Below are 24,652 nucleotides of genomic sequence, written 5' to 3' on the forward strand. Positions count from 1 at the left end.
TTTCCCGGTTTGATAAAACCTAAGGCCTTATTGGGTTACTGAGATAACTAAACTTCTCTGAGATACCAGAGAGGGCTTTGAGAGAGTCAGAAAGGAGTTCCCAAGCGTAGGTTTGCTCACAGAGATTTGGGGGGAGCCCTGCCCTCTTCCTCAGCTTTGGGAATATCTTTCCAGATGCTGATTGGGGGATAGCTTGGGGCTTGACCCTAGCTCAGTCAAAGGAGTTGCACCTGCTGTTAAAGCCTTTTCATGGGTAGTGGAAGGACTCAGCCTGTTGAGGGGGGCAGCAAGAGGGGCTGGCTCCTTCTGATTTGGAGCCTGGGCCATCATCTGACACTCTGAGAGTAAGAATTGGAGCTGGAAAGGCCCCTAGTCACCGTCTGGTCCTGGGTTTCCTATACTGGATGAACATCAGAATCCCCCTTGTCGACTTTGAAAAAATAAATGTGATTCCCAGACTCTACCTCAAAGCTCCAGGATCTTAGGGTTGCAACCTGGGAATCTATTTTGAAAGCTCCTCAGGTCATTCTGATGTATAGCCTAGAGTGGGAACCATCCTTGAGCTGGAACAGTGGAGTCTCTGAGAGGCAGTTTAGCTGCGGTCCTACAGTGAGTCAGCATCATTAGGATACCACATCAGCCTCCACTCTGAGGCCTTCTCCCCGGGGCCTTGTGTGGGCCTCCCACCATAACTCCCAAAACCTGAAGGGAGGCATGGGATCTAAGCTAAAGGAGTGAGTCAATCTCTCACCCACATACACACAAACACTGGCAGCCTCAGTTTACCCTTTATGCCTAACTCTTATGTATGGCTGCCACTTGGCAATTTAAGCTAGAAGGCAGTTACAGTTCTGGGACTCTAGGCAGAGGAAATGCTGGCATCAGTAGCACCCAGCACAGGGCCTGGCCCAAAGGAAGGGCTCTAGAGGGGTGCCAGCAAGGTTTGCAGAGCCAGGAGGAACATAGAGAGCAGTTCAGGTAGGAAGTTCAGTGGGAGCAAAGGCACTGAGACATGAGGCATCCTCGGACAGGGGCTGGTATTGGGAGAAGTAGAGAGATAAGGCTGGCGAAGGGACTTTATCCTGAGGGCAAAGGGGAACCTTTGAAGGGGAATGATGTGCTCAGATATGGGTGTTTGAGAAATCCTCACGGCTGTATGTGGAGAGTGGATGGTAGGGGCACAAGAGTGGAGTCAGAGACCGACAGGTAGGGGTCGCAGTCATCCCAGCAAGAGGTGATAGTAGCTTGGGTTAGAGTGATGGCAGGTGAGGAAGGTAAGATCTGAGAGATATTTTGGTGCTAACATGGACAGATCTTGGTGGTGTCTTGGACGTAGAGGCTGAGGAAGAAGGAAAAGTCCAGGATGAGTCTGGGTTGTTTTCTGAAACCAACTACGGTGACCTGGTGGATGGTGGTGTGGCCACCTACTTCAAGAGAAGGAGCAGGTTTGGGGGGAGACACTGATGTACGTTTGAAACCTGTTGCATTTGAGAGGCCTGGGAGGACATCTGGGTGGCGAGCGGGGGCTATTCTTCGTTGTGGTGCGCAGGCTTCTCATTGCTCTGTCTTCTCTTGTTGCAGAGCACAGGCTCTAGGGCGCATGGGCTTCAGTAATTGTGGCTCGCTGGCTCAGTAGTTGTGGCTCGCGGGCTCTAGAGTACAGGCTCAGTAGTTGTGGCTCACGGGCTCAGTTGCTCTGAGGCATGTGGGATCTTCCTGGGCCAGGGCTCGAACCTGTGTCCCTTGCATTGGCAGGTGGATTCTTAACCACTGCACCACCAGGGAAGCCCCAATCCCATCCTTGAAGACATAGATAGTGAGGTCAGCAGAGTCACCCAAACTTTGCCTTAGAAATGTCATTTGGGGGTGGTGTAGGGGGAGGAGCCGTTTTTAAAGTATATTTGCATAAAGCTGAGACCCATTTCACATATACCCAGGGTAGTGGCTGCTGCAAAGAACAGAGGGAGTACTCCTGAAAAGCAAATCAAACATTGGTGAAGTAAATTCCTGTGGCTCCTTCCGTGTTTTCCCTGTTGAGGGCATCCTGAGAGGCCATAGAGGGAGGTTGCTCATGGAAAGGAGAAGAGGGGACTCATGACAGGAGGGGGTGGTGGGCTCTGCTGGTGATTTTTGGAGAGCAGCAGTTTGAGATTCCAGGGGAGTGTCTGGGAAAAGACCCAGATTTGGTTTCTAGTCAGCTGGGGCTTCCCAAACAAACACAACAAAGTGTAAAGACTGGGTAGCTGCAAAAAGGACTTCTCCAGACAGGACTAAAAGAATTGAAGTTTTCAGTTGCAGATGGTTGGCACCCCCGTTCCTCGGGCGCTTTCACGTGCCTCTGCCCCTAGGGGACAGCCTGGGTGGGGCTACTTGCTTCTTCAAGGGTGAGCGGCAGCTACCAGTGCCCCAGACAGATGCCAACCATGGCATTCTGGGGACCAGTTAGCTAAATGCCTTAGGCAGATGTGGAGCTGGCCAGACACTGGCTGGGTGGGGCTAGGACCTGTCTGGAATGAGGACAGGAAGTGCACTCTGCCGTTGCCCAGCCCGGAAGTGTTAAGTGCCCTCATGTGGAGAGAGCAGATATCCTTGGAGCAGTGAGTCCAGCCTCTCCAGGCTCCAGTACCCAGTTCCTTGGACCTGGAAGGCATCATACCTCCAAAAGGTACCTCAAAACACAGAGGGCTGGAGACAAGGATGAGGGCAATAGCAGAAGGCACCTCTGCACTCCTGACTCAGCCCTTGGTTCACTGTGCCCTCAGGCTTCCCTTCCCACCTCAAGGCCTTCGTTTCCCCATTTGTAACATCAAGGACCTGTTCATCGCATTTGTCTGGCATATAGTAGGGCATCCATAAGTATTTGGTGAGCAGATAAGGGAGAGTGAAAGAGGGGAAGAAGGAGGACATTTCTTCATTTTACAAATGTTTATTGAGTACCTACTTTGTGCTTGGCCATGTGTGAATTGCTGGGTGGGCAACAAAAGGCAGGCTCAGTCCCTGTCCTCGTGAAGCTCCTTTCTAGCAGGGAAGACATACATGACAGGTAATTCTAAGCACAGATGCTGAAGGAACAGATGAGGAGGGGGCAGGCAGGGAAAAGAGGACACTTGAGCTGAGATCCGACGGATAAATAGTCCAGAGGTAAGGAGAAGCAGAAAAGCTGTTCAGGCCCATGAGAATGACATGTGCCAAAGCCCCAGGCAGAGGAGAACACTTTCGAGGAACAGACAAGAGGCCTTTGTGGCTGGAGGGTGGGGGTGGGGGTGGGGGTGGGGAAGTGTTTTCAAGCTGGGCTTTACTTGTCCCTGTGCTCAGGAGTTTGGAGTTCACCCCGGAGGCAAGGGGAGCCCTTCACCGGGCTACAGAAATTGAAGGGGATTGTGTTTTCATAACCTGGTTGTGGTGTGGAGAATACCTTGTAGAGGGCCCTGAGGATGGGAGGGAGACCAGTTAGGAGGCTGGAGTGGGAAAAATAGTCTATGGATTCCTGCCTTCCTAAGAATTTGAGTCTGTAGGACTTGGGGTCTGGCTGGACGTGTGAGTTAAGGGAACAGGGGGAGTCCTGGAGAAAGCCCAGCCTCTGGCTTAGGGAACTGGGTGGCTGGAGGTGCCATTCCTGGGGAGGGGAAACAGGAGGAAGAGCCACTAGGGGCTGGGATAGAGCTGGGTTTTAAGATGCACTGAGTCTGAGGAGCCTGAAAAAGGGGTAGTGCCCAGTAGTTGTCAAGTGTGTCCATCTGGGCCCCAGACTAAGGACAGGAGGGTGAGGGGCACAGGTGTGTGGCTGAGGCCCAGAGAGGGAACTGAAGGCTTTTCCTGTTGCTGGAGGCTTTCAGCCCTCCGCAGCACCTCCCCGTGGCCCATGCAGAGAAGGGGTTAAGTCAGGGAGGGAAGGCGCCTGTAGAAAGCGGGAAAGGCAGGACTGGCAGTGCTGGCCCCAAGGAGCTCAAGCTGGCATAGAAGCCCTTCTGCCTGGGCCTGCTAGGCCCTCACCGCCGCCCACGCCGCTGCCTTCAACTTCACCTTCACCTTCTCTGCACCCCTTCCAGCTTCTTCCCTGCTCCCCAGGCGGGGCCTCCCTGCCTAATGCATTCCAGGTGTAGCTGCGGGCCCCCTCCCCCACCGGGGCGCAGGGGAGGGGGCAGGGAAGGTGCTGGGCTCTTTCACTCTGCATCTCTTAGGGGCTCCAAGTCTCCAGATACCTCCGACAGCTTCTGTCTCCGGAGAATTCCTTCAGGGATCTCTGTTTGGGCCCCATGTCCCTGTCAGGGGCAGGCAGTGGTGAGAGCCCCCCAGACCCAGCTCTGCCACTTTCTAGTTTCATGTGATCCTGAGCGAATCACCTCACCCCTCTGAGCCTCGGTTTTCTCATCTACAAAATGGGGTTAGCATCCCCACCTCCTAGGGTTGTGAGGATTAAATGCCACAGGTAGAGCAGAACACTCGGCGTGGCACATTGTAGCCATGTTCAACAAGTGGCCCTGGTCTGCTCTTTTTGTCCCCTTTGCCTCTCTGGGCCTGCATCCCTCACTGTCTCTGTCTCCCTTCTGACTCACCCCCGCCCATTTTTTCCTGTCTCCCTCTCTAGCTGTCCGATTTTCTGGGTCTCTGTAGTTTTCCTGTCTTCTTCCTCCTTGTTTTTGTCCCAGTCTCTCTCTGTCCTTTTCCTTCATGATCTTTCTATGTTGCCAACTCTCAGTTTTGACCAGGCCTCGGTGGGGGTGGGGATGGGTGGGTGTTGGGGGCTCTGGAGTCACACACAGCAGGGGTCAGAGGGGCCATCCCCTAGCGGCTTTGTCCTCAAGGGGAGGGAAATCACAGCCAGCGTGGCAGCCCCAGCACTGGGTAATTACTGCCCCCAGTGCTCCCAGCTGCAGCTCCACTCCCTTCCCTTCCTGTCCTCTGAAGTCTCCAGCCCCTCCCTGGGGGTGGAGCTACCACCCCCAGCCTTCTCTGGCCTCAGGTCCAGAGATGCTGGGAGGAGGTGGCCAGGCCCTCACAGCAATCAAGCAACTGGAAGAGAGATGGGCTGTCTATGCTCCCATGTGGCTGTGGGGTGTGTGTGTGTGTGTGTGTGTGTGTGTGCGCGCGCATGCATGCACATGTGCCTGGCTGCCTCGCTGTCTTTGTCCCCATGGGTCTGTTTTGTGTATATCTTAATGTTCTTGTTTCTGTATATCCATGTGTATGTTTGAGTGTGTGTCATTATATATCCATGTGTGTCTATGTGTGTCTTTGGGTCTGTATATGTTATGTGTTCCTGTGTTATGACACCTTGGCTTTAAGCCCCTGGGGCATTTCCAGATGTTTCTGCGTGTGGGTCTCTGTATGTAGACTCTGTGTGTGTTTGTGTTTCTGTGCCAGTGCCTGCCTCTGCATGGCCCCTATGGGTCTGTATCTTGGTGGTAGTGGTTGATGGAGAAGGAGGGTGCCTGCCTGTCTTTTGGCTTTTACTGCCCCTTCCTCTTGTTCTTACAAACCCAAGACTCTGGTCACTGTGCCCTTCAAACACACTCTTCACCTCCCCACCCCTAGTATCCACACCTTTGCTCACTTTTCTTCCCTTGCCTGCAGGACTGTGCCCAGTCTATCTGCACCTGAAAAAACACAACCTGGATGGCCAAACTCAAAAACCATTTCCTTTAGAAAGTTCTCTGACCTCCCCCCAACCACCCCCAATGTGATTTCTTTCGCAATTCAGCAAACATTGACTGAGGATGTGCTCTGTGACTCTGGACACAGACACACTTGGGATCCAGTCTCAGTTCAACCACTTCTAGCCGTGTATCCTCAGGCAAGTTATTTTGTTTCTCTGTGCCTCCATTTCCTCATCTGTAAAATGGAGCTAATAGCATACAGGGTTATTAGGAGGATGCCCTGCAGGAAAGCATCAACAAAATGCCTCGTGCAGAGTAGGAGCTCAACAAAGAGTTGACACCTCATAACTTATATCCTCCACAAAAAACTGAACACCTTGAGTTCCAGAGAGTTCTAAAAGTTCTTGCAGTCTCCTGCTTTTTTCAACAGGCATCCTGCACAAAGCAGAAGGCCAGACAGAACGAAAGGCAGATTCCAGTTCAGGGAACTGCTGACAATTATTGCACGCGCCAGCTCCCTGAGTGTCTTCAGGCCCAGAAGAGACTGGGCCCTTCCAGGGGGTAGAGGAGGGACTCGAAAGCTGCTGCCCTAGGGCCAGAGCATATCAGATAGAGCAGGAGGTAAATGGCAGAGGTGGAAGTGACCTTAAGGACCATCTAACTCAGGTATTGCAAACTGGTGGCCCAAAAGTTTAATTTGACTCACAAGTTTCATTTGGCCTACTCACTGTTTTTAAAATTAGGGGATTTCACATAAAACCTGGATTTCTGATTCTCTTGAAATATTGGAAGACCTGAAAATGCAGGGCCCCCATTACTGCAAGGTGACAATTAGATAGAGGGGAGAAGCTGCCATCCCTACTTTAAGTGAGGCATGTGCTCTCCAGTTTACCCCCGTCATCACCATCCCCTAATTGCATTGTATTGTCCCATTTTACAAAAAGGTCCTCACTTTACACAAGGGTCCACACTTCACAAAAACGTTCTTCACTTTACACAAGGGTCCACACTTAACAAAAACGTTCTTCACTTTACAGAGGAGCCTCATTTTACAAGAGTTCCTCCGTTTTACAGAACAGTCTTGTATTTTGTCAGAGTCCTTCATTTACAGACATCATCCATTTTACAAAAGGGTCTTTATAGAACTCTCCTCACTTTACAGAATGTCCCTCCACTTTGAAGAAAGCACCTCCATATTGCAGAAACTTCTTCCCTTTGCAGAAGGAGCCTTCTTTTTATCAAAAAGACCTTCATTTTACAGAAAGTTTCTCCAGTTTTCAAGAGGGAACACTCTAGGAAGCTCCTTACTTGCCAGAATGGCTCCCACTTTCCAAAAATGCCTTCACTCTGCAAAAGGTGCCTCCATTTTTCTGCAGAGTCCTTATGTTCACAAGACCAGTCCACTTCAAGGAAGGGATCTTCGGGCTAGCCACAGGGTTCCTATAGACAGCTCCCCCTGCACTTCTCATACTTGACAGAGCTTTGTGTTTAAATATTCAGAAAGAACATCTGCCAGGCCAAGCAAGTTTGGCTGCAAAGGTGGAGCAGGGCAGCTGGGCTGGACCTCACATTCAAGGGGCAGGTGGGAAGAGGTGGGGCAACTACTCCACCTTTATCCTCTGTTTTTTTCTCAAGCTAAGGGATTCCCCTTCCCCCCGCCCCCCCACGGAGCTGGCTGCCCAAAGGACACTTTCTTATTTGCTCTTCTTTCTTCTCCACCCCCTCTGCTCCCTTTCCCCACCCCACCCCACCCCCAGGAATTCAGTTGTCCCTGGGGCCTACCTCTCAGCCTGGAAGCTGAGGGCTGCTGGGAGAACCATGCACTGGGGGTCAGGAGGCCTGAGTGCTAGTGCTGGCTTCTGCCCACAATAGCATCTCACCAGTCCTCACAATGAGAAGCACACACATATTCTCCCCATTTTGCAGATGGGGGAAATCCAGAGTTGTGAAGCGATTCCCCACATCACCAGGGCATTAGTGGCTGAGGTCCAGTCTGGGGTCCTATTAGCTGTCTTGAGATTAAGCAAAGACTAAAGCTGGGAGAAGGGAGAGGGGGTGCTGCTGGCCAGGGGTGGGGAGAGCTGGGAGCTGAAATTCCCAGAAAGAGGTAAGGGCCCAGTTCCAGTGGTAAAGTCATTGTCCTCAAACTCAGGTAGACGGTAGACCTACTCTGCCAGTAAGCCCAGAAGCACATGCTCAGGGCACCTGCCAAGCAGGGGCATGAAGCTACCAGAAACAATTTTTGGAATGAGTTTGCTATTTCACTAACAGTAAGTTGTCATGGGAAAATTCCAAACTCTGTTATACTTCTTGACACTTATGGTTTTGTTTGGTTTCTATATTTGAACTGAATTTGAATGGGGGATGGGGTACCATTGTCTTTTCTCTGCCATTCTGCCTCTAGGAGGAATCCCGCCCTGATTTGAGAAGCTGCCAAGGAGAGTGGGGCTGGATTCTGTGTCCATCTCTGGCTGGGTTTGCACACGTTTCTCAGTGTGTTGATAGCTTTGTGTTGGGTTGCAGCCTGTGGTCTGTGGGTTTATGTATCTGTGTGTGTAGTTTTGTGTCTTTGTGGATGTGCGGTTCTGTTGGCTTTCAAGTTCAAGCCACATTGCTCTGTGGGTGGGGGAGCACTATGCTCTTTCCCTTCTTTGTCTCATGGACTCCTCAAAACCAGGGAGCTGTGATTATTACCCTATTTTCCACACAAGGAAACTGAGGCTCAGATAGATGGAGAGGCTTGCCCAGGGTCACACAGCTAGTAAGTGAGGGTGTTGGGATTTAACTGAGGTCTGTGTTACTCCTGAGCCAGATGTTCCTGGTGAAGGAAGGCTTCACACCCTTAACCCATGCAATCTGGTCAGCAAGTGTGATCATGCCACCCTTCTTTGGAATGCTCAAGTACCACAGGTTTTTCATTATTGACTTTGTTTTTTTTAATAAATAAGACCAGATTCAAGGTAATCCCTGAAATAATGTCACTGTCATAAGCATTAAGGTGCCCATTGCAGGAAATTGGGTAGAGCCCACAGCTTGCCTGGTGCCACCTCGGAGGCCTGGCTCCACCTCATTCACTAGAATCCCTTCTTGACTAGGACTTCTGGAGTTCACCCCCAAAAAAGTACGGTTAAATTTTGTTTGTTTGTTTGTTTGTTTGTTTGCGGTACGCGGGCCTCCCACTGCTGTGGCCCCTCCCATTGCGGAGCACAGGCTCCGGACATGCAGGCTCAGCGGCCATGGCTCACAGGCCCAGCCGCTCTGCGGCACGTGGGATCTTCCCGGACAGGGGCAAGAACCCGTGTCCCCCACATCGGCAGGCGGACTCCCAACCACTGCGCCACCAGGGAAGCCCAGATTTTAATTTCAGATGAACAACAAAAAAATTTTAGTATAGCATAATACATTTTTAGTATGCATGAGGCATGCTTATACTAAGAAATTATTCATTGCTTATCTGAAAGTCAAACATAACTGAGCATCCTGTATTTTATCTGGCCATCCTGTCCCTGGACTGTCCCTCCCCTGAGCTTCCCCAGTCCCGACAGGCTGACCCCCTTGCACTTCCTGAGCCGCACTTAGCTTTTCCTGAATGAGAGTTTCTTGTCTTTGAGATTGGGAGCTCCCTCAGGGTCAGGATCAAGATTGCCCTTCAGCCTGCTGAGGGGCCTGTGGGAGGGCGCACCCCATGCCCACAGCAGAGCCAGGGCCACACCCAGGCATCCTGGGGTGCCCAGGGCGTGTTTCCCATCAGTGACAAGAGACGCCTGAGTATGGCTGTGTAGGCACACCCTGTGCCAAGCGTGTTGCATGTGGACATGTGAGCAGCTTTGTGGTTCTCACCAGGTCTTTGTGGTTTTCTCCACCTCCCCCCGCACACCAGGGATCAAACCCGTGCCCCCTGCATTGGAAGCATTTGGTGGTGTGACTTTCGTGGCGGAGGATGGGGATGCCCTTTGTGGCCTCTGTTCTAATGCCAGTGGTCAAGGGGGCAGTGCTGGTGGAGGACCTTGTCAGGTGTGTGGGTATGAGTGTGGATGTGCGTGCATGTGTAAGAGAGAATGTTGTGGATTATCAACCATAAAAAATGGACTGGAGGACTTCCCTGGTGGTCCAGTGGTTAAGACTCCACACTTCCACTGCCGGGGGCACAGGTTCCATCCCTGGTCAGGGAACTAAGATCCCACATGCTTGGCCAAAAAAATTAAATTAAATGTAAAAGAATGGACTGGAGAAAATCAGTGCAGGACTTAAGGGGGGTGGGGATGGGATGGGCAAGTGGGAAGCACTGTGATATCTAGGGGAGGGGAAGGACCTCCCTTCGGATCTCCCTGAGGGCAGAGATAGGAGTTGAAAATCCTATCAGGCTCAGAGCAGAGCTCAGAAGTATTGGGGTGACTAAACTAAGCTGAGGGAAGCCAGGGAGTTCAGCAGGGTCTTGAGGGGCCATAGAGAACTAGCTGGGAAGCTTCTATTTTCCCCATGGGCAATGGGGAGTCATGGAAGGTTCTTGCACAGATAAGTGGCATGACCTGAGCTGGAGGTCCATCTAGCCACCTGAAGGGAGCAAGACCTGGGGCCAAGGGGGCCACTAAGGGGAAACATAGGAGGAAACAGGGAAATGTAGGCAGAGGGACAGGGAGGGGCAGCATTGCAATAGGAGAGAGATGGATCTTGAATCTTCTTTCCTCAGTGGAGCCCTGCCTGGTTCTTGGCCAGGCCTAGGCTCCTGAACTGAAGCCCTGTTGTCATAATCTGTGGGCAGGCTTGGGAGTGTTGCTCTTACTAGCCGCACTAGCTCATGACTTTCGGAAGCACTGATGCGCCCCTCTGCCCCTCTAGATTTCCCTCTTTCCGAGCTTCCTCTTGGAGAACAGGGTTAAGAAGTCCAGTCTCAGATCAGTCTGCTACAAGTCTGTCACTGACTTGCTGTGTGACCTTGGGCAAGTCACTGCCCCTCTCACTGCCTTCATCTCTTCATTAGAAACTGGGCTGACAGTCCCTGCCCCTCTCACCTGGGAATCCAGGGTGTCCCCGAATATTTGAATCCCATTCTGCATGGCTGCCTGCAAGGAGGCAGAGAGAAAGGAGGGGCAGGCCCATCTGTGTGCTCCCAGGTGAGGTGGGTGAAGAGGGAGCAGAGAGTGGGCCAGAGCAAGGCCACAGAGGATGGCATGGTCACCCTATCCCTGTGACAAGCAGTGGAGAGAGGGAGAGGCCCCAACTAGGAGCCCCACTGCCCTGTACTGACTGGATGGGAGGGCTTGCCCAGTTAGGCCTGCCTGCTTTGAGGTGTGGAGACAGGGCCAGGTGGGTACCGCCAGGTCCAAGGAGGCAGACAAGGGGCACCTGGGACCCTGGCATCTATGTGTGTAACTCTGAGAGGGGGTCTCTGCATGGTGGGGTGCCTGGCTTTGCTCTCTACATCTCTGGTCCTTTCAGCTGTTCTCTGTGTCTCTCACTTTCTCTAGCCATATTGTCTCTTGATCTATGTCTCTGCATGTGCTGCCCTCCAGGTGATTCATCCCCCTCAACCCCAAGCCCAGGGCGGGGGCAGGGCAGGACCAGGCCAGGATGTGCTGAGCAAGGAAGGCAGGGTAAGCAGCCCAGCTGAGCTGAGAGGAGCACCTTCTCCCTCCTAGCCAGGGCCCTGCCTGCTCAGGTGGGAAAGGAAGTAAGGAAACTGCACCCAAAGCCAGGTACAGAATGGGGGTGGGGGCCTCAGCCTGTGGCCTGGGGCACCTTGTTCCTTCAGGGCTGGGAGGGGACCATGGCCTGAGGCCCCTGGGGCCTTTGCGACTAGATTGTGGCCTGGATGGAGTCAGAGACCCTGGGAAGCTGCTGTAACCCTGTGGGTTGGGCTACTCCCTTCCCTCCAGGACTGGGAGAGCTAAAATTCCCTGCTGCTCTTTCTGCCTGTGACCTGGTAGGGTATCTCTGTGTTGTAGCTGCATGTTTTTGCAACAGAGGCCACATGTGAAACCATGATTATTTAGACCACAAGGCAAGTGTCATGTGGGTGTCTATACCTGAGCCCCTAAGACCCAGGGACTCCATGGACATGTTTGTTTCATGAGTATGACATAGTAAATTATGCTATGTGTCTGTGATTGTGTGTCTGTGTTTCTGAGTGGGTACATGGTGGCATGTGACTTTGTGCTGTTTTGCCACTGTGCACGGTTGTGTCTAACATGGTATAATGACCCTGTGTGGCTGTAGTCTTGTCACTGTGTGAACCGTTTGCAGGTGTGTGAACCTGCAACACCATATCCTAGTGTTTATGATACCCTGTGGCCCTGCAATTGTGAGGTACAGCATAAATGGCACTGTATATCTTTGTGACTCAGTGGAACCAAATTTGAAGAGTATGTAAGTGGGTATATGATGGTAAGTGGTTGGGTGATTGTTGTATGAGGCTATGTGTGAAATTGTAGATTTGCCACTGTGTGACTTGCATCTTTGTGACTGTGCATGGCCACGTTTGCCGGTGCATGTGATACCATGAGGCTGTGTGATAATATGTGAAGTTGTGACTGTGGGTCTTTGTGACTATGTGTGACCAGGCTTTCAGAAGCGTGATGGCACGTGATTGGATGTTTGACTTTGTGCGGCCCCAAAGTTAAGTGAAACACTGTAAATAACCCCATGTGTCTCTGTGACTGAGTGGGCCCACTTGTGACTGGTCATGTATGACACTGTGTGACACAGGTTAACAGACGCTCTGTGGCTATGAGAGGCCACGTGGCTGTGGCACAGCAAAACTGGCACCATATGTGGGTGGGAGCTCTGGGGGCTCTTGGCTGCCACTCACCCTCTCGTCCTCACACCTGTTTGCCTGCATCCTTCCCTACAACAGCTTTTCATGGCTCCCTTCTGTCCACAGGATGGTCACCCAGCTCCTCAGACTGCCATCCAGGGCTTGCCCTCTCTACTCTTCTGCCTCCCCTTCTTCTCTATCATCTGAGACCCACCACAGCTCCCTGCCCATCCAGGCCACACTCCTTCCCTTAGGACATGCCATCCCTTGGTGGGGGGGGTGTCCCTCACACCTCCCAGACTGAATCTTCTCTCCCCAGTGTGACCATCATCTCCCCCAGGCCCAAAGACAAAGGTAGGTAGGGAGCCCACAGTGAAAGAAGAGAGACAGTGCAAAAAGGCCTCCCTTTTCTGAATTTTTTTGCCTGTTTAAAGCTGTTCCCGTGACCTGAACTCTGGGTGCTGGCTGTGTGTTTGTGTGTGTAGGTGTGGAAATAGAGGATAGTACAGATTAGTGAGAAGCTGGCATTTTAAGAAGCAAAACTTTTGTTCATGAAATATAATTTCATCATTTTCAGCTATATAAAACCATAGAAAAGGAAGTCCAGAGATCCTCAGGACCTTAAGAAAAAAGGTGAAGAATGGTTTAGGCTCAACATCTCACTGTGGCTAAATAAACAAGAGTGCAAAGCATGTACACAAACCATAGGCTGCTCGTGCTCCCCCCAGCCTGGTTAAACTCCTTAATAATACCTGCTGACATACAAGAAATCAGTGTACTAATCACAAAGAACTCTCGTCTCTTACTGAAAACAGCCAGCCACAACCCTGGGCCTGGCTCCCCGTCTGACAGCTGAGGTAAAGGCTTCCCAGAAAGGCAGTGTGGCCAGGAAAGGGGCTCAGGAAAACCCAATACCACAGGTACCTGCTAAGACGTACAACTTCCCAGTCTCCTTTGGGGTAATCAGTTGCTTCACACCCAGTTTCTCCCTTTCTGCAGGGCTGCACCAGGGAAACCGTATCCTGGTTAAAAGTTTGTCCCTTGACCCTGGCCAGAGCCTTGAGCCTCATCCAGAAGGTCCACAGCGACTTCGCTCAGACCCAGGCCCCCCCACTGAAACCCCTAGCCAGCGTCCTTCACCACTGAAGCGGGCACCGGGCCCAAAGCCACAGGGTAAGTGGGTCCAGAGAGGGGCAGAGGCATGGCCCATGAGAGGGGACAGAGGAGGGAAAAGGTTGGCCAGTGGGAGAGGAGAGGGCTTGTTAGAAGGACAGGAAGCACTGTGGTCTAGGGGCAAAGGGCTGTGACCTGGGGCTAACATGTGCATACTGGCATCTCACCTCAGGCCTGCTCTGTGCCTACCTCAGGCAAAGGTACAGACTGGGGGTTTGTGGAGGGGCCTGTGGTCTGGCTATGACAGCCAACTCCAAACTCAGCCCATTGGGATCTCCCCTCTTTTTCCCATCCATCTCTTTAGTCCCCCCAAAGCCCAGCTACCTGCAGATGCCCCGGATGCCCCCACCACCTGAGCCCATCCCACCACCGCCATCACGCCCACTGCCTGCAGACCCCCGAGTAGCCAAGGGCCTGGCCTCCAGGGCAGAGGCCAGCCTCAGTTCTGCAGCAGTATCCTCACTGATTGAGAAGTTTGAAAGGTGAGTCTGGTCCCCGGGGGACCCTGTGGGGGTAGGGTGGGCCTGGGATAGAAAGGACAGTTGTAAGACAGGCCTCTCAGTCAAGCTCATACCCTGCCTTCATGTGTGTCCACCACCCACCTCAGAGAGCCTGTGATTGTCGCCTCGGATAGGCCAGCCCCTGGCCCCAGCCCAGGTCCCGCAGAGCCAGCCATGTTGCCACAGCCACCCCTGCAGCCACCAGTGCCCCAGCTCCCCGAGGGCGAGGCCTCCCGCTGCCTGTTCCTGCTGGCTCCTGGGCCCCGGGACGGTGAGAAGGTGCCCAATCGGGACAGCGGTATTGACAGCATCAGCTCACCATCCAACAGCGAGGAGACCTGCTTCATCAGTGATGATGGGCCCCCCAGCCACAGCCTCTGTCCCGGGCTCCCTGCCCTGGCCAGTGTCCCTGTTGCTTTGGCCGACCCCCACCGACCGAGCTCCCAGGAGGTTGATAGTGACCTGGAGGAGGAGGATGACGAGGAGGAAGATGAGAAGGACAGAGAAATCCCAGTGCCCCCGATGGAGAGACAAGAGTCTGTGGAGGTACTGACCCACGTTCACCGAGAGGCAGGACTGTGTGGAGAAATCAGGAGCCTGGCTTTTACACTTGATTCTTCCCCCAGCTAAGTATTTCTTGAAACAGGGCATTGTTTCCACTTGGAATGTTTGGCTTCCCTGGTCTCCTGGTACTAAATATCAGTAGCAGACCTGTATGCTGTCCCCCATCACTGTAAATACAAAAATGACCATGAACAGTTCCAAATGCCCACTAGGAAAATTGTTCTACCCTCATCCAAGAACTACTAGCTGGACCTCAGTTTTTCCATCTTAAAGATTGGCATCATGGTTGGGGATCTTTAAAGTCCTATTCCAACTGGAAAATCCCCAGATTCAGTAGCTGTGTGACGTTGGGCAAGTCTCTGCTGCCCCACCACAGCCTCAGTTTCCTTATTTGTAAAATGGAAAGTCTCACATCCAGAGAGACTTCCAGACAGCTGGCCTCTGGAGGGCCACAAGAGCTTAGAGCCCCCTAGGAACCTGAGGCTGTGGGACAAAGGCTCTCGGCAGCAGGAATCCCTTTCTGTGCCCCAGCAGCCTAACACTGCTTCCAAAGGCATCCTTGCACTTAATTAGGTCGCAGCCAGAATACCTGCTCCACCAGAACCTGGCTCAAATGTGAGGGCCGAGATCTGGGATTCAGCAAATATGTGTCCAGTGAACAGGCAAGTGGGCCAACAGGCAATGAGTTTTATACATTTTTATACTTTTGGGTTTTCCTCACACCCCAGGTACTCAGTAAGCCTTTGCTGACAGTGAACTGAGTGGGTGAATAAATAACATGTATAGTCTACTTAATCCATAGTCTAATATGTTTTATTTATATTAAATCATTTTGTTGTCTCAATTACAAATGGACTTAGGTCCTATGATTATCTGTATATGTAGATGAAGAGACTTAAATACAGAGCATTTATACAACTTATGCAGGCTAGTATATGTCAGAGCTAGGATTTGAACCCAGGAAGTCTGACTTCCCAGCCCACACCTTAACCACTACACTATACTGAGTGAATAGAGGGAGCACATGGCTGAGTGAATTAGTGACCGAATGAGGAGTGCATGGCATCAGAATTGAGGGGTGACCTTTACGAAACACGGGGGAGTTAGGGGTGAACCTGTGGGGCTTATGGGTTCAGGGATGGGAGGTAGGGTTATCTCGGGGTGGCATTAGGCTTAGAGTAGCATTTGCACTATCTGAGAATTCTGGGGGTTTGGTGAAGATTAGGGTACAGGATGATGGACCAGCAGTTGCCTCTTCTCTCTCCAGTTGACTGTGCAGCAGAAGGTGTTCCACATTGCCAATGAGCTCCTGCAAACCGAGAAAGCCTATGTTTCCAGGCTCCACCTCCTGGATCAGGTGAATGGTCCCTCAGGGGTGCCAGGGCACCAGGACCTGGTAGGTGGGTGCCAAGGAGGAAGTGATAGGACCTGAGCCCAACCCTACCATTGGGGCCAGAATCTAGAGTTTGGTAAGGCTCCCCTCTGACCTTGACCCCCATCCTATCCCAGAAGCCAACTCTGATTCATGACCCCAAGCTTGATCTTTGTATCAGCCCTCATTCCTAAACCTGGGTAGGTATACCAGCCCTGACTGCAACTCTGACCCAGATCCTGAATTAACCCCTGGCTGTGAACCACACTCTGAACCTCATTCTAACCCTGGACCTATTCCTGACCCCCAAACCCACTAGAATCCCTAAGGGTAGGAATTTTTATCTGCTTTGTTCACTGCCTGGCACACAGTAGACACTCAAAAATATTTGTTAAATGAATGGATCTAATTACAAACTTCTCTCTGACCCTGACCCTTATCCTGACTTCTCATTGTTCTAATGCCTACCTTCAGATCCTAACCTTGACAACCTGAAATCCAACCCCACATTATAAGCCTAACTCCATTCCCTCACTCCTCAGTCTCAAGATCAGTGCTGATCCCAAAACTCCACAGAGCTGCCCACAAACACTGCCCTCACCTGCCAGTTGCCCCTTCACCAGCCAAGCCCCAGGCCCCACTGGGCTGATCTCTCCTGCCCTGCCCCATAGGTGTTCTGCGCCCGGCTGCTGGAAGAAGCTCGGAACCGCAGTTCCTTCCCGGCTGACGTCGTCCATGGCATCTTCTCTAACATCTGCTCCATCTATTGCTTCCACCAGCAGTTCCTGCTGCCTGAGCTAGAGAAGCGCATGGAGGAATGGTGAGGGGCCCCACACCTAGGCTGCCCGCCTTCCTGTCCACTTGCCTGCCGAGCCCAGGCCAGATGTGTGCACGAGAGTTCGTTCCTGCCTGCCCTCTCCCCTCACCACCTATCACAGAAAGAATCAGGCCTAAGCTCTGCTTTCTAGGCCCTCCCAATCTATAATGAAAGACACATCAGGACTCAGAAAATTACAACAGAATAATAGCAAAGCTCTAAAGAGTATGAGGTTAGGAGCCAAATTGGCTGGGGTCAAATTCCAGTTCTGCCTCTTGCTAGCTTTATGATGTTAAGCGAGTTTCTTAAATTACTCTGCTTCAGTTTCCTCAGCTGTGAAATGAGGGTAATAGTAATAGCCTACCTTATAGGGTTACTTTAAGGATTAAATGAGTTGATACATGTAGAGAGCTTAAAACAGTACCTGGTATGTAATAAGTGCTAAATGAATGTGAGCTATTGTTTTTTTGTTGTTGTTTTGTTTGTTTTTATCAGTGCTATGATAGAGCTGAGAATGGGAGGCTGTGGGAATCCAGATAAAGGGACCAAAACTAGCCTGGGGGTTAAAGAAGGATTCTGGGAGGAGGTGAGATCTGAGCTGAGTCCTGAGGTAGAAGGGCAAGGTTCATAGGCAGTCTCCTGGCTTCCAAGCTCTCCTCTTCCAGTTCATCCTTTTGCATCTATACCACCTGCCATAATGGTCTTTCTGAACAATAATCAGACCATGTCACTTCCTGATTAAATCATCTCCATGCTCCCCACACCCACAGGATAAAGCGTGTCTGTGTGACCACAGACGGCTGGCATGAAGTCACTTCCTACATCTCCCCAACTACTATAACCCCTGAGGGCTGAAGCAGGGCTGGTTCTTGTGTCTCCCCCAGCAGACTGTGACTGGGACCAGGCTGGGAATGAAGACTGGGACCTTCACAGAGGACCAGGTTTGGTCCTCTGTGTCCTTCAGTAGACTGTGATTCCTGAGGAGTGCAACCAGGCCTGGTTACTTTGTCCTCCCCTACCTGACAGTGACCCTCTCAGGGCTCAGCTAAGTGTGACTCATTTGTGTCCCCAGAATCACCCAGCACAAGGCTGGACACAGAATCAAAAAGCAGTGTATGAAGTGGCCCTTGCAGTAAGGTCAGAGCGGGTATTCCAGGACATGTCATCCCTTGTGCTCAAGGCAGGGCAGAGTTGGGGTGGGTGGCAGCCCAGGCCGTGGTCTCAGGCCAAACTGAGCCTTTTGGCCTACTTTGTGTATAATATAAGCAGCATTTCCAAAGGAGCAGACTGGCTGAGAGGTAGATTTCCAGGACTGAGATAAGACCAGCCTACAGAGTGGGGGCATTGTGGGGGCCAAGGATCAGCAGGACCACATCAGCCCCTGTTTCCCCCTAGGGACCGCTACCCACGCATTGGAGACATCCTGCAGAAGCTGGCACCCTTCCTCAAGATGTATGGCGAGTATGTGAAGAACTTCGACCGGGCCGTGGAGCTGGTCAACACCTGGACAGAGCGCTCTACCCAGTTTAAAGTGATCATCCATGAGGTGCAGGTAAGCAGTGAAGCTGGATGGGGCTGACTGGGGTGGACAGGTCTGCAGGGACCCAGTCAGGGGTCTTTGGCCAGACCTGAACCCTCCTGCTTCTGCCTGTCACAGAAGGAGGAAGCCTGTGGCAACCTGACCTTGCAGCACCACATGTTGGAGCCTGTGCAGCGCATCCCCCGTTATGAGCTGCTTCTCAAGGACTATCTGTTAAAGCTGCCCCATGGCTCCCCGGACAGCAAGGATGCCCAAAGTGAGTGCACACAACGGGCCCTGCCCCCCGACCCCAAGACTTAACTCACAGGGTCAGCCTTCCATTGCCACTTAATTGAGATCTCAGAACAGGACCGCCAAACTGAAAGGCCCACCTTGAGGGTCTGGAATGAGACCCCAGGATGAACCTCAGGTTGAGATCTCTACCTGAGCACCCAGACAGAACATTCAGGAGTCCCCGCCAGTCTGAATTTCCCAACTGGAACTCCAGAGTTTGAGGAGCATACCCAGAAAGATCCCCTAAAGGGAGCCATCTGTTTCCTAGGTTGAGACCCCAAGGCTGACCCCTTGACTTATCCTCAAATGAAGTTGTCCCAAGTCCAAAATGAAACTGAGTCTAAACCCCCAGGGACTGAGCCACCAGGCTAAGAGCTCAGACTGACCCTCTCAGGCCAAGTCCTCTTTACTGAATCTCCACAGCTGAACTCCCCAGAAAGAGGCTTGTTTCATCAAGCCCCTGACTTTCCATCCTCCACATTAGAGCTTCACTCCGTATCCACCAGCCACTACCCAGAATGACCCTCCCAAAAGAACCCCCATGTCTGATCAGAGCCCCACAGAATCACCTTTCCAGAACTGAGAACCTCAGACTGGACTCCATATTTTCTGCCTCCCAGATTTGGATCTCTAGGCTGAGATACCACCTCCTTAGACAAGCACTCACACATTGAACCACTAGAAACGTGTTTCATTCTTATTTCTTCAGTATGAGACCCACTCCTCAGGGTCACAACCCAAAGAGTGCTGCCCAGAGTCTCCCCAACTTTCTCTCCCCAGACTGTTACTTCCATTCATTCCTTCATTAATATAACAGCTATTTACTGAGCACCTCGGTGTTCTGTGCATTGTCCTAGGCACAGGGGACATGGAGGTGAACAAGACAGACAAGGTCCTTGATCTCAGGGAGTGTGTATTATACTCGAGGAGATAGACAGTAGACAAAAGTCATAAATACGCTGGAGAACATTAGATAGGTGCTATGTGTGATTCAGAGAATAAGAGGGTAATGTGACAGTGACTGGGGGGTCAACTTTAGATTGGGTGGCCTCTCAAAATAGAGGATATTTGAGTCAAATCTGAATAAGAAGAAGGGAGACACGTGCTGAGTAGGGAGGAGCACGTTCCAGGCAGAGGCAACAGCAGGTGCAGAGTTCCTAAGGCGGAGGGGGGGCAGCTTGCATATCTCTGGACCAACAAGAGGACCAGTGTGACCTGAGCATGACCAGTGAAGGTAGAATGGTGGAAGAAATAGGGCTGGAGACAGGAGCAAGACTTTGAAGGCCAAGATGAGGAGATGGATTTTATTCTGAGTGCAGTGGGTAGCCATGGCAAGGTTTTGATTAGGATCACTTGAGAAGCTAGAAAGGGAGCCGAGAGACAAGTTAGAAGCCTTTTGCAATAATCTAAGTGGGAAAGGTTGGCTTGATGAGAATGTTAGCAGTGGAAGTAGTGAGAAATGGTTGGATTCAGAATATATTATATTTGAAAGTAGCACTGAAAGAACTAGGGTGAATGGGTGTGGGGCTTGGGAGAAAGAGTCAAGAATGACTTGCATGCATATTTTTGGCTGGTGGTGATGGTTCCTGAGATGAGTTTAGGACTTTGATTTGGAGTTAGATGAGCCTAGAATCCCAGGGAGAGAGATTTGGATGTCACTAACACAGGGATAGTATGCAAAGCCATGAGGCTGGCCATAGTCACCAAGGGATTGAGTGTAAATGCAGAAGAAAAGGGGGCCAAGGACAAAGCTGAGGGAGGTGGAATCAGCAAAGGAGACTTAGAAGGAATAGCCCTAAAGGTAGGAGGAAAACCAAGAAAATGTGGGGTCCTAGAAGCCACAAGGGTCGGGAGCAGACAGTTGTGTCCACTGCTGTGTCCACTTCCTAAACTGAGCCCCTTCCACCCCACCAGATGGGGCACTTTGCTACCGAGCCTGGACTTCTAGAAAGAGCTAGAATACTAGAAAATTTGATAGCTGAACTCTACAAACAGACCTCTGCAGACTAAGTGCCTTAGTCCTTTCCCCGAATGAGAATCCCCACTGAGGTATCAGGTTGAACTATAAAACCTAAACCTCTAGAAAAAGCCTTCCAGACTGACTACCTGGGATGAGCCCCATAGACTGACATCTCCAACCTGAGCCCTCAGGCTGAACCCAGTTTGAGGTCCCAGTTATAGATCCCCCACACTGGTTTCCCCAAACTAACATCCTCAGACTAAGTGTCCAAAATGCTCTCCCCACCCGGGGTGCTGAGAGTGGGTTCCCAGTCACAGCCCTCAGCCTGAGGTCCCAGAGGGAGATTCCCCCAAAAGAGCTTCCCAGTCTCATCTCCTTAGCCACCATTTTATAGACAGGTATTGCCAAACTGAGCACCTTAGATTACCCCCCCATTTACTGTCGCTCAGACTGAGACTTCTAGCTTGACCCCAAAAGAATGACTCTCCAGATGATGATGATACCTACCTCATAGAATTGTTTTGAGGATAAATGAGATGATCCAGGTGAAGCTATTAGCACAGTACCTGGCACATGGTAAAGACTCAATAAATGTTAAGTTGTTTTTATTACTGAATGCCCTGACTGATGCCCTCCATACTGAACGCCCCTAAAATCAGCCCCCAGATTGAGTTCACCTAACTTAGGTTCCTGTTTTATACCAATCTCAGCCCTATCTGAGTCCCTAGAATGAACCTCAGAGCTTGAGCTTGGCCAGCTGAGCTCCCCACATTGAGCCCAAAGATGAACCCCCCAGAAAGAACTTCCCAGTCCATTTTTCTGAGCTGCTCAAAATGAAAATCTCTGCATGAGAGCCAGCCTGAGATGTGCTCACTAAGCTCCCCAGCCCAAGATCTTAAGCTGACCTCCCTATTTTTTTTTACCCCTCAAGACTAAAATCCCCAGGTGGAGCCCCAGAAAGTACCTCCAGGTCTGAGCCCCCACTGAATCCTGGTTCCCCAGACTGACTCCTCCACTTTCTACTTCCCAGACTGAACTCTGGAGCCTGGACCCTAGACTCCCCAAACCAGGCCAGCTGGAACTCCTGGCCTGAGCAGCCTACCCTGAGCCCAAGACTGAACTCAAACCAAGATCCCAGACTGCCAAGCCCAGACCAGGCCCACCAGAGCTTCCAGACCAAGCTCCTACACAAAGCTCCCCAAAGCACACGCCCTAGCCTGAACCCCCAAATGAAATCCTCGACTGAAGTCCTCACACTGAATCCCCAGACAGAGCCTACATACACTGGACCCCTGGAAATGCCAGTCTGTACCTCACACAATACACTCTGATAGCAAAGCGATCTGAGCCCAGCAGCCTCCACAGGCCTGAACTTATATGCCCACAGTTTGCCAGAGTCTTCTTCCTGTCCCCTTTCCTGGGCACTGCCTACCTCCACGACCCAGCATGCCTCTTGTCCTGGGGTGGGGGAGATGCAGAATGTGTGAGAGAAAGGGCAGCTCTGATGTCAGCTCTGCTGCCTCCCAGGCAGATAGCCTAGGGCCAGCACCTCTTTTCTCTGAGTCTCAATTTCCTCATTGAACAAACAGGGCACATAGGGTTGTTGTGACAATTAAATGATGGCATGCATAGCATCTGTTCAGGAGCCCAGGAGAGGACGGTAGGACCTTGGCCCCATCCTAGGGAGCTCCTAGTCTGCTGAGGGATGCAGATATATAAATACACAATGAATACGTAGTGTGACTGGTGGGACAGAGAGGAGCAAAGGGGAAGATGGAAACCCAGACAGTATCCTAATCCAGCCTGGGAACTCAGGGCAGGCTTATTGGAGGAGGTGAGCTGAATTCAGAAGACTGGGTTGGCCAGGTGAAGCAAGACAGGACATGTTTAGAGAGGTGCAAGTGGAGAAAGCTGGAGAGGTCAACAGAAGCCAGATCACCAAGGGCCTTGAATGCCAGGCTAAAGGACTGGGTCTTTACCCTGCAGGCAAAGGGAAACCACCAACAGATTTGAACAGAGGAGTGACAGCAAGCTGTGTGTGAGAACGCTCCCTCTGGCAGCTAGGATGGAAAAGGGATGGGAGCTTGGAGACTGGCACCTGAAAGGCCTGAACTGGGTTAGGGGCCACAGATCTTGAACACCAAGACTTGGTCATGGAGGTCATTTTCCATGGTCATTTTCCTTGGTCATTTTCCCCTAGGAAAATAACACTTGGTTTGCCAACCATGTGGACCCTCTTCAGAAGCACCTGTGCTCCTCCATTACAGGCATATTTTCTGAGTGGGAAAATACAGCACCATGCAGACAAGAGAGGGGTGCAGTGCAGCTGGGCCTCAAGCATGGGCAAGATTTGTTAGTGTGTGGAGATGCATAGGGACTTATTTCGTTTTTTTTCTGATACCTGGTCACAATAGGAAATATGGAAATACAGGAAAGCTGAAAGAGGCAGGGAAGAAAATCACCTATGATACGAGACTCCAGAGAATAAGCGTGAGGAACATTTTGACATATTTTCTTCCTGGTGTTTTTTTATACACGTATATTTGTGAAATTGAGATCATTCGGTATATACAAGTTTGTATCCTTTCCTTTTCTTAAAATATCCTGAGCATTTCACAGATTATGAAAAACCCTACCAAAGCATCATTTGCAAAGGCTGTTTAGTATTGCATTATATGAATGCACATTTATTTAACTGGGTTGTTTCTGGTTTGACACTGTTGTAAACACCACTGCAATGAAAGTGTATTTGTACATAAAACGTGTATTTTCTTAGTATAGATTCCTATATTCAGAATTATTGAGACAAAGAATAGGATCATCTCTTTGCTTCTTTATCTGACTTTTTTCTGATTATAAAAGTAATACATGTTCTCTGTCAAAAATATGGAAAAAGAAGACAATAAAAATCACTCATAGTCCCATCATCCAGAGACAACTTGTTAAACATGGGTATATTTCCTTCCAGTTACATGTGTAACTATTGTTGCTTTTTTAATGGTAATAATAATCTTAAGCTTGCATTTTATTGGCTGCCAGCTATTTCATGTCCTATGATTCTATTGTGGCATTAGTTTCTGATTTTAAGTGATGTTGCTATGGACATCGTTGAGGCTGGCACTTTCTGGAATGGGGAGGGTGTGGTCAGGCCAGGAGGAGGTATTCAGGGAGCAAAGAAGCTCCCAAGAGCCTTTTCTCTGCTAGCCCCCCCATCTGACCTCCCACTCTGCCCACAGAGTCTCTGGAGCTGATAGCCACAGCAGCAGAGCACTCTAATGCTGCCATCCGCAAAATGGTGAGTGGTCCTTCTAACCCCTGCCCTTCCTTGGTCTTGATCTCCGTTCTGGGGTGGGGGTCTTGCAACTTGTGGACATCTGAGGGGAGGCCAGTACCCCAAACCCTGCCTTTTATTCACTGTCTCCTGCCAGGAGCGAATGCACAAGCTGCTGAAGGTATATGAGCTGCTAGGGGGTGAGGAAGACATTGTCAGCCCCACTAAAGAGCTCATAAAAGAAGGCCACATCCTTAAGCTGTCAGCAAAGAACGGGACCACTCAAGACCGATACCTCATACTAGTAAGTGCCACGGGTAGGGGTGCATGCCCCCACCCCCGCCCACCACATTGACCTGGTACTCACTCAAAGCTATACTTCCTGCTCTCCATTCTTTCCTCTACTAACTCATTGTATTTTCACTGCCTTTACTGGGAATTTTTTCTCTCTACTTTACAGATAATGTAACTAAGACTTAGAGAGAAGTGACTTGCCCAAGGCCACCCAACTAGGAAGGGACTCCCATGCCTAGGCTCTTTCCTTGCAACCTTTGTGCCCAGTCTGGACTGTGTTTTCTCCACCTGTTGCCTTGAGTCCCTAGCAGTAAAGCTTCGGGAGTAATAACGGAAGGGAGCTGGGCCACACCCCTTGTGGGTCCTTCACACATACATCTGAAACCTTTTCCTTCCTAGTTCAACGACCGCCTCCTTTACTGTGTGCCCAGGCTGCGGCTCCTTGGCCAGAAGTTTAGCGTGCGGGCACGCATCGATGTAGATGGCATGGAGGTGAGCACCAGGAGGTGGGAAATGGGGACCTGGAGTGGGGCCTTG

At 51.1% G+C, this 24,652-nt stretch overlaps 1 protein-coding gene across 1 annotated transcript in view; it reads left to right on the forward strand.

The window, feature by feature from the left end:
- Nucleotides 1-24,652, forward strand: part of FGD1 (FYVE, RhoGEF and PH domain containing 1) — a 36,181-nt gene that overhangs the window by 3,305 nt on the left and 8,224 nt on the right. Inside the window, exons 2-11 of the mRNA XM_059049752.2 lie at nt 13,351-13,524; nt 13,829-14,006; nt 14,132-14,570; nt 15,856-15,945; nt 16,632-16,780; nt 18,173-18,329; nt 18,435-18,573; nt 23,787-23,845; nt 23,979-24,125; nt 24,515-24,607. Coding sequence (XP_058905735.1) covers nt 13,351-13,524; nt 13,829-14,006; nt 14,132-14,570; nt 15,856-15,945; nt 16,632-16,780; nt 18,173-18,329; nt 18,435-18,573; nt 23,787-23,845; nt 23,979-24,125; nt 24,515-24,607 — 1,625 coding nt within the window. The remainder of the gene's footprint in view (nt 1-13,350; nt 13,525-13,828; nt 14,007-14,131; nt 14,571-15,855; nt 15,946-16,631; nt 16,781-18,172; nt 18,330-18,434; nt 18,574-23,786; nt 23,846-23,978; nt 24,126-24,514; nt 24,608-24,652) is intronic.

Source organism: Kogia breviceps, chromosome X (genome assembly GCF_026419965.1).
Source record: "Kogia breviceps isolate mKogBre1 chromosome X, mKogBre1 haplotype 1, whole genome shotgun sequence".
Taxonomy (NCBI): domain Eukaryota; kingdom Metazoa; phylum Chordata; class Mammalia; order Artiodactyla; family Physeteridae; genus Kogia; species Kogia breviceps.